Genomic DNA, 16,274 nt, shown 5'->3' on the forward strand with positions numbered 1-16,274 from the left:
CTGTGTGCCGTTTTTGACGTCATCTGAGTTTAGTTTTATTTAAACAATAAACCTCTAACATCGATGTGAAGTATAAAAACCTCTGAAAGGTCGGAGTCCCCGGAAAACTACAGCCGCCCTGATCTCGCGAGGTTATCGTTGCCCTCGTGAAGTGATATCGAATCTGCGCATGCCTGCTCCATCGGCCCCGCCCCTCTGTGTGGGCGGTCCCTTTTTTGACCGGAACGATCTGATTGGTCGGCGACATGTTTTCCGTTTCAAATGTTTTGTTCGCTAACTGGAGTCTCGAGAAATCAGCTTGAAGAGTTGACGGAGAGAAACCGGAGGAAACAGCGGGAAGACACACGAGTGGACGTTGACAGTCGGTCCCGCTCGGTCCTGCTCGGTCCCGCTCGGTTCCGCTCCGGTGGATATTTCCTGCCGGTGACTGAAGCTGCCGTTAAAACATGAGAGGAAAAGCTAAACGCAAGGTAAGTCTAAGTTAGCTTCACCAGCTGTTCGTTGTCTTCTGTAATTAATGAGACTTTTATTAATAAAGACAGAAAAACACTGAATCCTGTCAGCGGCAATAAACCAAGAAGACGGAGACACTTCAGCACACTTCTTGTTTTGATAACCTGATCATCCAAAAGATGATTTAAGTGTCATGCACACATTTGACTCCTTAATGCTCAAACTCCCAGGAACATATTTCATATTTCAATCTTTGAGGAAAAAATAAATATCAACGTTTTAATGCTCAAATTCAACATGTCAGGAACACAGGAGGTCAATTTATTTCATATATATAAACATATATGTTTCAATATTTCTTTGGTCCATGCTATATAATTCAGTTTTGATACTGCAGCATTCACACTGTGCCATTTTTTTTATTTTTTATTGTAATAATATCTTGTGTCTGATGAGCTGTATAACGTGAAGTGAGCAACAGGAGGCTTCAGTGTTTTGTTTGGTTTTATGAAGCTCTGGAGTTTTATAATGTGACTTATGTTGTCACAGTTTGAGGGTTTTTCTTTCTTCTTCAGTCTTTGTGCTCCTGAATGACTGATTTTAATTACAAGGTTCACAAAGATACTAAACTGGCAGAATACAGTATTTTATGTGACTTCACCGACGGTGTCTAGATCTGTTTTTGTTTGTATGAGGGAAATAAAAGATGCCATTTAAATAAAATGGTGCCAGTTTGGGTTGTAAATCCTTTTAAATAAAGATGTTATTTAAAAAAAACAACAACAACTGAACTTCAGTAGTAATTTCACATTTCAGAAATTAAATGTTGTGTTTACAACATAATCAGAAAATATGTTGGTTCTGCAGTTATAATCCTTCTATTTATTTTATAACAAACTTTATTTGCATGTCTCGGTGAAAGTAGAACAACACATGGAAATATACCATACGTAATGTAAATTAATTACCAATAATTTTATATATATATATATATATATATATATATATATATATATATATATATAGAGAGAGAGAGAGAGAGAGCATAGATACCATGCTGTTTTAAATCAGAACTTTATTGAACAAGATGTGGATTTACAAAGAGTGTAGACAAGTAATCATTATTTTGTACGGAAAGATAGCAATGTGGACATAATAACAAAAGTAATAAATAAATATAATAAAAATAAAACAATGGTTTTAAATGCATAAATTCCTTTGTTGCAAAAATATAGGAGAAAAAGATATATGCATAAAAATAGCATATTCCTCTTGTTTTGAAAAAACTTTCCATTGAGAATTAATACATTTATAATTAACTCACAATTATGATTTTCCATGTTAAGAATATGTGGTAACATCTTTAATATTTACATTTATTTTTACTGGTTATATAATCGTCCATTGTGGACCAGAAGCTACGAGAACGTGTACGATGGTAGACTATACCTGTATTAATGTGTGGACCCCCTGCTGTGCTGCTGGTGGTCAGGTGGTGACGTCGGGGAGGCTGACGGGGGCAGTCGCAGTCAGTCGGTGAGGTCATCCACTTAATAATCACAAGGTTTTACTTTGAATATATTTACATGATTTTGAACACGCTGTGTTGCCGTTAGGACTCCTGAACCGGCCTACTCGCTCTACTCCACCGACTCAGAGGACCAGGTACCGACCCCATCTGGAGTTATTGATGTATCGCCAAATCAGCATATAATTCTATTTGAAAACAGCTTTCTGTTGCAGTTTAATGTCTTTTATATACTTATGATGTCACACACGATCTAAAACGAGTTGTTGGGTTTTTATCATTTTAATGAATTTGCTGCAGAGTTCTGGGAACAAAAAACTAAAAGTCAGACGGCTTCAACAAACACAAACCAGATCCTCTGGAGCACTTTACGTGAAGGTCAAAGGTCAAAGCAGGAAGAGTGACAGATGTTTACATGCTGACAAAAGTCATCTGTCCTCAGGTCACCACTCTCCATCGGGGTCTGGACCGCTGCGCTGCCTTGCTCAGTGACATCTTGGAGGCCGACCAGCCAGGTGAGACGAGTTTCATGATGCAACAGAACAAAACCGGAGATCTTTGAAATTATGAGTTTATTAATGAATCAGGTGATTCAGGAGAATAATCAGTTCACAGAAGTGATTTTAATACTTTCATCAATCAGAACTGTCAACCAGAGTTTCATCTGTTCATTACATCCATCTAATACTGTGTGTGTGTGTGTGCGCGTGCGTGTGTGTGTGTGTGTGTATAAAAGTCTCCCCCAGAACAGTGAAGGCTGCAGCAGGCAAATCGCGACTCTCCACCTCACGAGGGAAGAAGACCATCAGGAAGCTGCCTGCAAAGACAGGTGTGTGGGAGGAGGTGGGGGGGGGGCAGAGCTTAAATATCTACTATGTTTCTGTCCTCTGAGCTCTGTGTGTCTCTAACACTCCCACATCTGTCCTCCATGTCCAGCTCCGGGACCGCAGCGCTCCACCGCTGCAGCTGCTCACTCCGGAGTGAAGCTGCATCCTCCTAAGAGACGACCTCACACCAAACCTCCCCCCCAGACCTCCCCCCCTCCCCCCCAGACCTCCGTCCTTCTGTCCGTGCGCCATTCGTCGTCTCCACACACACTCTGTGATGGACAGGAGGAGTGTGTTCCTGTCAGAGACACACACTCCCAGATCAACACCTGCAGCAGGAAGACGTCAGGCGTGAAGCTGGAGGCTGGACGGCATGAGGACGTCCCCGAGGACGCGCACAGCTGGCGAGGAGACGGAGGGAAGACGGTCCGGGGTCGGATCACAGGAGACGGTAACGCAACGTTTGTTTATTACACATCTGATCTGTTAATTATTTTCAGAGGGATATTTCACAGAATAACAGCTGGACTTGAAGGTGGGCAGGTGCTGCTGTTGTTTGTAGTTTCAGAATATTTAAAGTCAGAGGCTTTTCAGAGCTCGTTTGTTGCCATGGATACGACCAATTCAGATTTCAGAATCTGAATTTATTTTCACGTAACGAGGATTTATTTGTTTTGGTAAAAAACAATCAAAAACTAAAAAAGTCAGGAAAAAATGAAGTGACTGTACAAACGTTTTTTTTTAAATTTTGTTTTCCCAGTGCAAATGTATACAGTACTAACACAATATATAATGTTCCAATTTAATCCATATAAACGTGTTCGTAGCTTCAGGTCTGTAAAATGGTTCTGATCCAGAAGTGTCTTCAGCTGCAATACCAGCGAGTGCCACTAGAGGTCGGCTCCAAAAAGCCTCCGGCTCCATAGACTCCCATTCAACTTCTCTCATCAAATCCAAAGTGAATAAAATGTGTCCACGTGAACTGTGTGTGTGTGTGTGTGTGTGTGTGTGTGTGTGTGTGTGTGTGTGTGTGTGTGTGTGTGTGTGTGTGTGTGTGTCAGACAGTGCAGCAGAGCGGTTGCAGACTGTGTCCTCAGCTCACATGAATGTTGGCAGATTAAACATCCAGACTGAGAGTGAACCAGATCTGTCATCACTGCAGAGCCAGAACTCACAGCTCCGCAGGTAACACACACACACACACACACACACACACACACACACACACACACACACACACACACACACACACACACACACACACACACACACACACACACACACACACACAGAGTTTCCTTTCACATCAAGTTCCAGACGTTAACTGGCCCACAAGCTACTGCCTGTGACAACTCTGTGTGTGTGTGTGTGTGTGTGTGTGTGTGTGTGTGTGTGTGTGTGTGTGTGTGTGTGTGTGTGTGTGTGTGTGTGTGTGTGTGTCGTGCGGGTGAGGCGTGTGTGTGTGTGTGTGAAGGAGAGAGAGACTCTGGAGCAGCAGTTGAAGGAGAGAGATGCTCTGTAACACACATCATAACCGTGGTGTGTGTGTGTGTGTGTGTGTGTGTGTGTGTGTGTGTGTGTGTGTGTGTGTGTGTGTGTGTGTGTGTGTGTGTGTGTGTGTGTGTGTGTGTGTGTGTGTGTGTGTGTGTGTTGCATTGTATTGTATGTACTCATGTTGGTGGGAAGGTCACATTATGGAGCTCCGCCCCCTTTTAGAGTGGAAAGAAGACTTTATTTCAGAGTAAAAGATGAATAAATGTGAGTATTGACTTCCGTGTGTCCTCAGTCGTGATTCTGCAGGAGGAGCTGCTGACGTCTCGGTCCAGGCTGCAGGACGTCCAGCAGAACCTGACCGAACTACAGGAAGTCCTGCAGGACACACGGAGACGGCTGAGGGACACGGAGGAGGAGAACACACTCATGAAGACGGGTCAGGAATCAATGAAAAACTGAATTGAAAATGGAGTTATTTACTGAGAGGGAAAAAAAAATTGTAAACAAAAAAATGTGTTTTGTGAGTTCAGACTTGGAGGACACGAGAAGACGGTTGGTGAATGTCAAGCGAGAGAAGAACGAGATGACGTCGCTCGCCCAGCAGAGACTGGAGGAGATGGAAAACCTACACAGGTAGTTCAACTCAATTCAAGTTTATTTATATGGACACAAGTCACAACAGAACTACAACATTATACAGACGGACCTAACAGTTCAACACTTACCACGTAAACTAGAAAGGAAAAACTCTTTTAACAGGAAGAAACCTCCAACAGAAGGAAGGAAAAACTCTTTAACAGGAAGAAAAACCTCCAACAGAAGGAAGGAAAAACACTCTTTAACAGGAAGAAACCTCCAACTGAAGGAAGGAAAAACTCCCTTTAACATGAAGAAAAACCTCCAACAGAAGGAAGGAAAAACTCTTTAACAGGAAGAAAAACCTCCAACAGAAGGAAGGAAAAACTTTCTTTTAACAGGAAGAAACCTCCAAAAGAAGGGAGGAAAAACTCTCTTTAACAGGAAGAAAAACCTCCAACAGAAGGAAGGAAAAACTCTCTTTTAACAGGAAGAAAAACCTCCAACTGAAGGAAGGAAAAACACTCTTTAACAGGAAGAAAAACCTCCCACAGAAGGAAGGAAAAACTCTCTTTTAACAGGAAGAAACCTTCAACAGAAGGAAGGAAAAACTCTTTTAACAGGAAGAAACCTCCAACAGAAGGAAGGAAAAACTCTCTTTAACAGGAAGAAAAACCTCCAACAGAAGGAAGGAAAAACTCTCTTTAACAGGAAGAAAAACCTCCAACAGAAGGAAGGAAAAACTCTCTTTAACAGGAAGAAAAACCTCCAACAGAAGGAAGGAAAAACTCTCTTTAACAGGAAGAAAAACCTCCAACTGAAGGAAGGAAAAACACTCTTTAACAGGAAGAAACCTCCAACTGAAGGAAGGAAAAACTCCCTTTAACATGAAGAAAAACCTCCAACAGAAGGAAGGAAAAACTCTTTAACAGGAAGAAAAACCTCCAACAGAAGGAAGGAAAAACTCTTTAACAGGAAGAAAAACCTCCAAAAGAAGGGAGGAAAAACTCTCTTTAACAGGAAGAAAAACCTCCAACAGAAGGAAGGAAAAACTCTCTTTTAACAGGAAGAAACCTTCAACAGAAGGAAGGAAAAACTCTCTTTAACAGGAAGAAAAACCTCCAACAGAAGGAAGGAAAAACTCTCTTTAACAGGAAGAAACCTCCAACAGAAGGAAGGAAAAACTCTTTAACAGGAAGAAAAACCTCCAACTGAAGGAAGGAAAAACTCTTTAACAGGAAGAAAAACCTCCAACAGAAGGAAGGAAAAACTCTCTTTTAACAGGAAGAAACCTCCAACAGAAGGAAGGAAAAACTCTTTAACAGGAAGAAAAACCTCCAACTGAAGGAAGGAAAAACTCTTTAACAGGAAGAAAAACCTCCAACAGAAGGAAGGAAAAACTCTTTTCTCTCTTTAACAGGAAGAAAAACCTCCAACAGAAGGAAGGAAAAACTCTCTTTAACAGGAAGAAAAACCTCCAACAGAAGGAAGGAAAAACTCTCTTTAACAGGAAGAAAAACCTCCAACAGAAGGAAGGAAAAACTCTCTTTAACAGGAAGAAAAACCTCCAACAGAAGGAAGGAAAAACTCTCTTTAACAGGAAGAAACCTCCAACAGAAGGAAGGAAAAACTCTCTTTAACAGGAAGAAAAACCTCCAACAGAAGGAAGGAAAAACTCTCTTTAACAGGAAGAAAAACCTCCAACAGAAGGAAGGAAAAACTCTCTTTAACAGGAAGAAACCTCCAACAGAAGGAAGGAAAAACTCTCTTTAACAGGAAGAAAAACCTCCAACAGAAGGAAGGAAAAACTCTCTTTAACAGGAAGAAAAACCTCCAACAGAAGGAAGGAAAAACTCTCTTTAACAGGAAGAAAAACCTCCAACAGAAGGAAGGAAAAACTCTCTTTTAACAGGAAGAAAAACCTCCAACAGAAGGAAGGAAAAACTCTCTTTTAACAGGAAGAAACCTCCAACAGAAGGAAGGAAAAACTCTCTTTAACAGGAAGAAAAACCTCCAACAGAAGGAAGGAAAAACTCTCTTTAACAGGAAGAAAAACCTCCAACAGAAGGAAGGAAAAACTCTCTTTAACAGGAAGAAAAACCTCCAACAGAAGGAAGGAAAAACTCTCTTTAACAGGAAGAAAAACCTCCAACAGAAGGAAGGAAAAACTCTTTTAACAGGAAGAAAAACCTCCAACAGAAGGAAGGAAAAACTCTTTAACAGGAAGAAAAACCTCAGTGTTGAAGCTTTTGTTTTAGAAGTGCTGAAAGTGCCTCAAGCTCCGAGACCACGCCCATTAAAGAAGTGAAAGGGTATCAGCTCAGCTTTAAGCCCCTCACACGTCTCCTCTCTGTTTCAGGCTCCTTCAGAGTCGGCGTCTACCTGATTCTCCTCCTGTTGTTGTTGACATAAAACAACATGTCAGCCAGGACGCAGCAGCGCCCCCTACGGACCTCATCACCCGGTACCTGATGTCTCTGGGTCCGCCGGAGGAGGCGTGTGATGCTGAGGAGACGGCGGGACGTCCCGGCCAAAGAGAACGCAGGCAGCTTTTCGAGCGCTCGCCGACGGACGCCGTGTCGGCGTGGTCCGAGTGCAGCCTGAGGTCGGGGACGACCTTCGACACCAGAGACGAGGCGGCGTTCAGAGACGGGCTGGCGGCGCTGGACGCCAGAATCGAGAGTCTGCAGAGGAACATCCAGCTGGACCTGCGGAGGTGACGCATACTCAGCAAAACTCTGCTTTAAGCCATGATGTCCGAGGACACGGACGGTTTTATTTCTGCTGTCAAATCATATTTAAGATTTCAAATAAAGCTTTTTTGACCTGATTTTAAAACCTATATTTTCCGGTTTCATTCAGACGTCATGCAGCAATAAGAAAGTAAAACTACAGATTCTGGTTGTATTTTAGGGTCAAACAGGCGTTTTAACACTTTTTAAAATTTATTTCAAGTAACAGAACTGATAGTTGGTGTTAACGCTGATATATTTGATGTAAATATGCTTTGATGCATTCAGTCCAACACATCGTGTCTTAATACAGCAGATATCTACAGGTCTGTTTTTATTTAAGGAGATTATTTTATTCTGAAAACCTAAAAAGAAATGTTGGACATGATAATAAATTTGTTTTCAGAATATCAGTCAAAATAAATCCAATTTTTTTTTAACTGAATTTCTTCTTTTCACAATAAAAGCACAACGATGGTTGGAAAGATTATAAAACGTATGTTATTATTTGTTTAATATTATACAAGTCCTGCGTTTTAGTTTTTTTTCCCAAAAGAACTGATTCATGCCTGTAAATTCCAAAACATAAATGTAATTAGGTTCCATTTATATGCAAAATAGTGATTTTCCAGTTTATTAATTGCAGACGTCTTCTGTGGAAATTAAATATGACAAACAAATCACAGTGGACACGAAGCGTTTTTATGAAATTCTTTATGAAAGTGTAAAACATGTTTTATGAAGCCAGAGTAGAAAAGTGTCGGTGAAGGCAGCTTTAGAAACACCGTGTTTACAAAAAGACCGATTTATAACATTAATAACGACATTCAGCCGAATAAATTATTACAAAAACACACATTCCCTTTGGTCCATCCGACGTCCTCCGACCCGCTCTGTCGCAACGAGTGCTTTGAGGAAATTTCTTCAAACTTGGTATAAAAGAAAAACCATTCACTCGGTACAGAGGATGAGCTGGTCAAATTTTTTGGGGGGGGGGGTCGTCAAAGGTCAAAGGTCACCGTCCCCACGTTTGTGAAAGCGACATTTCTGGAAAACGTCTGAAAGGGAATTTTTCTCTCGAATTTTCCGGAAACCAAACCAGAGCTACACGTTAACTAGACAGTTGGAGTTTGTTGCTAGTCTGGGGCGGCGGAGGGGAGAGGGGGGTTGTCATGGTAACCAACATTCATCTTTGGTGGCAGGTGTGGCTAAAAAACAAAACGAAAAAAAACCCATCCCTGATGTTTCTGGTCAGTTATAAGCGCTGCGAAGGCCACGGGACGCAGCAAAGAACACGCCGTTGGATTTAAATGTGCTTTTTAAACAACATTTTGACTTTTAAACAACATTTTGTCGCCTGTATCGCTGCTCGGCGTGGACGCCGTCGCTCAGCTCCTCCGCCGTGTCCCCGAAGCCGTGGTAGTGTCCGTAGTGCAGCGAGTCCCCCGCCCCCCCCCCCCCCCCCACCAGGCCGGCCGGTGGGACACGCAGCTGCTGGGGCTGCCGGTCCGGTGCAGAGAGCCGCACATGTCGGCCGAAGGGTGCCGGGAGGGAGCCGACGATGCCGCGTGCTGATTGGCTGGAGGGCAGGACGAGGGGAGGAGGCTGGGAGGACGCTCGCTGTGGGCGGCAGGATGTTTGATGCTGGTTTCACCTTTCAAAACAAAAATGGAATAAAAAAAAAGTTTCTTTATAAGCAGATTAAAGTTGTTTTTAATCACGTCTGCTGCAGACTGACCTGAGATCAGCTCGTCTGAAGATTCCACGTTCATCTCCACCTCCTCCTCCAACACACCTGCAGCAGGAGCAATCACTCATTATCAAGTAGCTCCGCCCCTGAGATCTGATTGGTCAACTGCACAGTAAATATCACTCAATATATGATTAGAATTTTATATATGTAGTATAATGTAGTTTCTACTTGTTATAGGTCTATTAAATGACCCATTTGGTGAAGTCGGGTCTCTTTTGGTCCTTTTTGGTCGCTCCGAGCACCAGTACCGTAACACCACGGGTAGTCACGCACTTAACATCCTTAGTTATGTCCTCAGATATCTTTGTTAATCAGATATCTTTGTTCCAACCAGACTGAGCTGATCAGTTTAGTGTTCCTGTGTTCTGTATTTATTCAGTTGGAGACTAGAAATCCTCTCTGTTGCTAGGTGGTTGCTAAGGGTCGGACTACTTCCTGGAGTATTAAACATGATATATTCACAATATGAATACATGATTACATATTTTATGTACCTTCCGCCCTCCTGACTTTCTTCACGTGACCACAGTCAGTGACGCTCAGCGGCCTCTTCCTGCTGTTCGCGCTCTGACCACAGGGGGCGCCGTTTCCGTTCAGCACCACGTCTGCGTGCTGCTGTGCGTTGGCGATGAAGCAGAAGCAGTCGTGGAAGCCATAGGACCGGGCGAGGTCGGCTGCCGTCTGCCCGCTGGCGTTCCTCAAACTGAACACGAAGGGAAATTAAAAAGGTTTGTAAGAATTCAATTAAAATGACAGGTTTTTTTTTGCAATATAGATATTAATCATCAATCAAAAACAATCAGCTTCAGATATTATTTATCTCACTAAACACATTAAACAACATTCAAAGTTAGATTATTTTATTTTTTTACTTTTTCATATTCATATCTGAATTGACTTTTTTTCATTTGAATGTTTCTTTCAGTCTCGTGTCTTTACTCTAAATGTGAGTGTGAATATTGAATATTTGAGGGTTAAATTCATTCTTAGGAAGCATCTTGGTTCTTTCTGTAAAACAGAAACCAGACTCTCTTTTTTAATTTTTTTTAAATTTTCTGTCAGTTAATCAGCTCATAAAAAATGATCCGATAAAAATATGTGACATGCTCCAAATTCAGAAACTGTAAAAAAAGGAGGGTGTTTGTGCGTGAAAGTGATCCTTCTTTTACTTTAATATATCCAAAATATATTCATAAAGCAATTCTAAATATTGATGTTGTCTTCAGACCAGCTGACTGAAGAAAGCTTTTTACTGACTTCACAAAAGACCAGAGAGTAACTGAATATGAAAGTTGGAGTCATTGATTATGACATTACAGCAGAGAAAAGGATATCTTTATAACTTCATATGATGTTAGCAAACATATAATTATTATTATTATTATTATTATTATCACCCTCCAGGAAATTGCAATAATTAACAAAACTTCAAGCAAACTTGCAAGTTTTTGTGCAAAAATGTGGTCTTCATGAAATGTTTGTGATCAGAGGAAGTGATTCCATATTACTGGATGTTAAATGAGTTTTGTCCACACGTCCAGTTGTCAGAGACGTCTCTTTGTTGGTTTCATCCAGCAGGTCTATGTGTTGAATGAACATGAATTAAACAGCATCTAAAGCTCTTATTTTGAAAGGCTGATGTAGTCCTTGTTTCTATATTCCAGTCACAGACGCTCTGTTCTGGAAACATACGCAGCTTTTAGAACCTTTTAGGAGCTTTTATCTCCACGGTTCTCTAAGTTCAATAAATACATAAAAAAGATTTGCAGCAGGATTATTATCACAGGAAGTGATGACAGATTTATTACTTTATCAGGTAGTGATTGAAAAAAATATACGTTTTTGTTTTTCTTTACTTTTTCTCGCAATTTTACACAAGAAATCTCACTTAAAACTCCCAAAATAACCGACATTTTTCAGTAAAATCAACCGCAAAATCAAACATTTTTTAATCACAAAAACCCCTCTGGAGGGACTGACCGTCATCCGTCGGCTCAGAGACGGGTTGTGTCCTTTTGTTCACTGTCATCACTGTTACGTAATGTCGGATTCTGATTGGCTGCCGTGGTTTCGTGATAGACGTGTGATTTTAATGTGTTTCTCTCATAACTAAATACGTATTACAACTGAATCTGAAAACGAATCTTTTAAAACCGCTGTGACGTCGTTCCCTCCTCAACAGAGTGGAAATCTGAGATTTCCTGCCACCAGGAGATTCTTACTGTGGCTGAGCGCCTGCGATCAGCAGGACCTGGACACACTCCAGGGAACCGGAGCGAGCTGCCTTGTGGATCGGAGCCTCGCCGACCAAGTCCTGAAACACAATAACAGCTACTTTAGCAGAATATTTCAGGATGGATGGAACATTTACATCCTCCGTGGAAACATCAGGACAGTTACGACTTTACTGAAGAAGAGGAACATTTATGAAGATCTGCTTTCAGCATCATTTCAGGAAGACGAAGCTTTATTGGAAGTTTCTTCGATAATTGTGGAATAATTGGGACTAATACTGCTGTAGTGCTGGCTCCAGAGAGGTTTATTTATTATATCAGAATTTATTTAGATATATATAGATATTAGTAAAATAATGTTAACTGCAGTAAAAAAAAAAAAATAATACTCAGGACTGTTCCTCATTCTTCTATTATTTAGATTTCGATTTGATTTATTTTACAAAATAAAATAAAAAAATTCAGTGCAGTGCAGGAAGAGGCAAAAAAAACCTCCCAGTGGGTTTTTATCTGAAGTTATAGAAAATACAAAGTTTACATCATAATATCGCTACCAAAAAAAATAACGGAAACAAATAACAGCAGAATATCAATAAATTCAATATAAAAGCAGAAAGGTCTGAGTTTCGGGAATATTTTCTTCATTTGAGTATATTTTATAAATAAAAGCATATTTTGAAAAACATTTTACATCGTAAATGGTGAGAATCTGTAGTTCGAGTCCTAACGACACTTTTTCTGGAGGATCAAAATACAAGATATATGCGAACATATGTTCCGATATGAGTGATACGGGTGAATTTGATTACAATAACCTTCTTTATTACGCCAACAGATTCATTAATTCGGTCTGTACGATCTGTCCGATTCGAACGCTGATCAGCAGGACGACCGACCTGCTTGTTGACGTCCGCCCCGGCCTCGGTCAGCCACACCACGCAGTGAGGGTGTCCGCCGAACGCCGCCGTGTGCGTCGGCGTCTGGTTGAAGCGGCTGCTCAGCGTGTTCACCTCGCAGCCCACCTGCACCAGGTGCACCACGCACGCCAGCTGGAAGAGGAAAAAAACACGCCATCACTCAACCAGGATATTTATATGGAGCTTAAAAAATCACAACACGGGTCGTTTCAAGGTAAATAAAACCAAATAATTCAACAACTACATTACCACATTAGTAAATGACATTAAAGAGCATAAAGACAAGACTACGTACTTTTAATGGTTCAAATATTGTATTAAATCAAATTAAAAAAATCATAAGAATTTTAATTCAAAATGACCTTATTTTATCATACAGTTCTTAATTAAAATTAATTAAAAAAGTTCATTTTTATTTAGAAAAAGAAAAGCTGACAAATCCTGTTTGAATATCAGATGAGCCTTTAAGGGCTTTTTAGATGCAGAAAAAAAAACAAGTTCAGGTGTCTGTTATGGTTTTATTTTACTTATATTTTTAATTTTAATTCTACACCGTCACATCTGAAAAGTGTGTTTACGTTAAAGTTGTGACGTCACCACTGCCAACCCCACTTTTTTTTTTTTTAAATCCACTTTAAACCAAAGGGATCAGAGTTCACATCACTTCCTGTTTTGTTTTTTTAAAGGAGCCGTTTGGCGCCCGAACAGCGATTGGCTCTCCTGAGAACCAATGAAAACGCTGCAAACCGTGACTTTATTTATTTATATTCTTTTTTTTTTTTTTTTTAAACTTTATTGTACCGTAAACAGGCAGACATAACTGTTCACCGACAAAAGAACATTTTAAAAATGGTTCCTGATCGCGGCGCCGCGCGTCAAACGGACCGAAAACAAACGAGCGAAGCTGTGATCGGAGTTGAAAGCGGTTCGTTAAACTGGATTAACGTGTGATTTACTGTCCAATGTTGAACACGCGACTTTTTGACGAAGAGCTCCCTCCGCCCGCCCGGTCGCCTCCAGCCCACCTGTCCGTAGTGAGCCGCCCAGTGGATCGGACTCCACCCGAAGCACGAGTCCTCCGCCGTCAGGTGCACCTGGTCGGACAGCCGCTCCAGCAGCGACGCCAGGGCGCCCACGTCTCCGTCCCGGCACGCGCGGTGCACGGGGAACCGGCTGATGAACACCTCATCGCGGGGAAAGTCGGGCTCGAGCCCTGCGGACATTAAAGAGGGGGAGAAGTAAAAAAAAAAATACAAATAAACGTGGCGGACAAGAAGCGCTTCTTTCTGTCCGGTGCTCCCGGTCCGAGGAGGAGACCAGCGAGGGTTCAAACACAAAGGGAGAGGACATTAAAGCTTCACCGGACGTCCGGAGGACCGGGAAACCCGGAGCGGAGTCGCTCCGCGGCGGGGCGGTTTCCTCTAAAAGCCGGTTGGGAGCGCTGGACGTCGTCGGGAGACTCACCGGTGAGACACGTCGTGTTTTAAATGATCTTTAGAAACACGTTTTAATGGCGGAGTGAACAACAACAACAACAACAACAACAACAACTCTTTCACTGTATCTCAGACGTCACGCTCAATACCGACATGTTTCGTAGCTGAATTAACGATGCTCGCTTTGCCGTTTTTACGGTTTTACGATTAACAGGGAGGCACTTATGGGCAGAAATATACACTGACATGTATATACTACAAATAATCTGCTAATTATTCCAACAGAAGTTTAACAGCAGAAGAAGGACATTAAACAGGCAGAAGATGGCGGCGCCGTCAGACCGGAAATCAAAGGTGAGGCCGGAGAACAGGCACGTGCTGCCATTAAAGGACGAAACTGCTGTTAAAGGTCAATTAAAGGTAAAAAAACCAACAACTAATTATCTGTTGCTTTGACCCTTTCTTCAGCATAAAACAATACCTGTTAGTGTTGAGTGCTGTAATTGTTTTAAGAGGCCTCACCACATAAAGTATCAGTAACATAAATACATCAAACGTTCACTTTGGACCTATAAAAGTACAGCGTGTTGGTAAGGCTTTATTATTATTTATTAACTTATTATTTGGAGTTATGTGATGGTGGATGTAAAAATATGAAATTGTGCACTTTATTGTACAACGCTGCAACAACACGTTCCTGTAGATACATGCTGCACAACATCAGGAGAAGACGTCCTCTTCTCACTCAGAAGGAGGTGCAGGTTCTGGTCCAGGTTCTGGTTCTGGTCCAGGTTCTGGTCCAAGTTCTGGTCCAGGCTCTGGTCCAAGTTCTGGTCCAAGTTCTGGTCCAGGTTCTGGTCATCTCACATCTGGACTACTGTAACTCCCTCCTGGCAGGTCTACCTGTTAGTACCATCTGACCTCTGCAGCTCATCCAGAATGAAGCAGCTCCACTGGTCTTTAACCTCCCGAAATTCACTCACACTACTCCGCTCCTCCTCCTCCTCCTCCTCCTCCTCGTCTTCCTCCTCCTCCTCCTCCTCCTCCTCCGCCTCCGATCCCTTCACTGGTTACCAGTAGCCACCCCCATCCGTTTCCAAACATTGGTCCTTGCATACGGTGCTGTGAACAGATCAGGTCCAGTCTACATCCCAGCCCGTTCACTCCTCCTCCTCCTCCTCCTCCTCTACATCCAGGACATGGTCCAACCCTACATCCCAGCCCCTCCCTCTGCTCTGCTTCTACCAATCAGCTTGTTGCTCCTCACTGAACTCAAACACTACTAAATCACGACTGTTTTCTGTCCTGGCTCCTAAATGGTAGAATGAGCTCCACCGACATCAGGACAGGAACTCTGAACATCTTCCACCACAAACTAAAAACACACATCCTCCTCCTCCTTCTCCTCTCCTCCTCTTCCTCCTTTACCTTGAACAGTAGAACTTTAGTATCTTCAAATAGAACTTACTGGTAGAACTTTGTAGTTTGGCTTTCTGGAAGAAATATATTTTCTTGATTCTTGTTGTTCTGGTTTTGAACCCTCATGGTTGAAATTAAATTATTGTAAGTCTTTGGATAAAAGAGTCAGATAAATGAAATGTAATGTACAACAATAATAATAATAAAAAAAAAAAAAACGCACACGAAGATGCCTCATTGAGGCCAGAGGTCAGAGGAGGTCAGCCAGACTGGTTGGAGATGATAGAAAGGAAACAGTAACTCCAATAAGCACTCGTTCCAACCGAGGTATGCAGAAGATCTGATCAACACCTGGAAGCTTGAAGCAGACGGACTCCAACAGCAGAAGACCACCGGGTCCTCCTGCCAGCGAACAACAGCAAACTGAGGCTGGATTCACACCGGCTCATTGGACAGGAGAATATATATAGATATATACTGTACTGTATATACTGTGCATTTTATATTTATATTTTATATTTTTACTGCTATTTTGTTGCTTTTCTATTGTTCTATTATTATTTTATTGCTTCTGTATGCTGCTGTAGTGAAAAAAATGTCCCCTCGGGGATTAATAAAGGAACTACCTAACCTAACCTTGAAGATGGGAGTAACGTCTCCGTCTGATGAGTCTGGATTTCTGCTGCCACATTCAGATGGTCGTCAGAGTTTGGCATCAACGACATGAAAGCGTGGATCCATCCTGCCTCGTATCAGCGGTACAGGCTGGTGGTGGTGTGATGGTGGTGGTGGTGGTGTGCTGGAGGGATGGTGGGGTGGTGGTTTGAGGGGGTGGTGATGGTGGTGGTTTGATATTTTCTTGTCCCACTTTGGGTCCTTCGTACCAGCTGGGCATCATGTAAACA

The 16,274-nt window shown here is 41.9% G+C and overlaps 1 protein-coding gene and 1 pseudogene across 2 annotated transcripts; one reads left to right on the forward strand and one right to left on the reverse strand.

The window, feature by feature from the left end:
* The first annotated feature begins 262 nt into the window (after positions 1 to 262).
* LOC138631970 (uncharacterized) lies at positions 263 to 7,708 on the forward strand. 2 transcript variants are annotated; one of them, XM_069717196.1, is made up of 9 exons: positions 263 to 470; positions 1,946 to 1,989; positions 2,070 to 2,118; positions 2,424 to 2,496; positions 2,718 to 2,810; positions 2,918 to 3,259; positions 4,595 to 4,738; positions 4,833 to 4,935; positions 7,238 to 7,708. In XM_069717196.1, the coding sequence occupies exons 1-9, from the start codon at positions 447 to 449 to the stop codon at positions 7,596 to 7,598; spliced, it is 1,233 nt and encodes a 410-aa protein (XP_069573297.1). In that variant the 5' UTR covers positions 263 to 446; the 3' UTR covers positions 7,599 to 7,708. The 2 variants fall into 2 exon arrangements, with proteins under 2 accessions (XP_069573297.1, XP_069573298.1); XM_069717197.1 differs by lacking the exons at positions 1,946 to 1,989; positions 2,070 to 2,118.
* A 1,060-nt stretch (positions 7,709 to 8,768) lies between these two features.
* LOC138631971 (ankyrin repeat domain-containing protein 10-like) lies at positions 8,769 to 13,966 on the reverse strand (annotated as a pseudogene).
* Between the last annotated feature and the right edge of the window lie 2,308 nt (positions 13,967 to 16,274).

The sequence above is a fragment of the Brachyistius frenatus genome, unplaced genomic scaffold (genome assembly GCF_029030835.1).
Source record: "Brachyistius frenatus isolate BFR_SWC_R1_liver_20210118 unplaced genomic scaffold, ASM2903083v1 Contig_170, whole genome shotgun sequence".
Classification (NCBI taxonomy): Eukaryota; Metazoa; Chordata; class Actinopteri; family Embiotocidae; genus Brachyistius; species Brachyistius frenatus.

What these genes read in the sequence shown, in the direction of transcription:
- LOC138631970 (XM_069717196.1), top strand. Translation starts at nt 447, where the DNA reads ATGAGAGGAAAAGCTAAACGCAAG. An exon ending in GGGTCGGATCACAGGAGACG is followed by an intron (nt 3,260 to 4,594) that starts GTAACGCAACGT and finishes GTGTGTCCTCAG; the next exon opens with TCGTGATTCTGCAGGAGGAG. An exon ending in GAACACACTCATGAAGACGG is followed by an intron (nt 4,739 to 4,832) that starts GTCAGGAATCAA and finishes TTGTGAGTTCAG; the next exon opens with ACTTGGAGGACACGAGAAGA.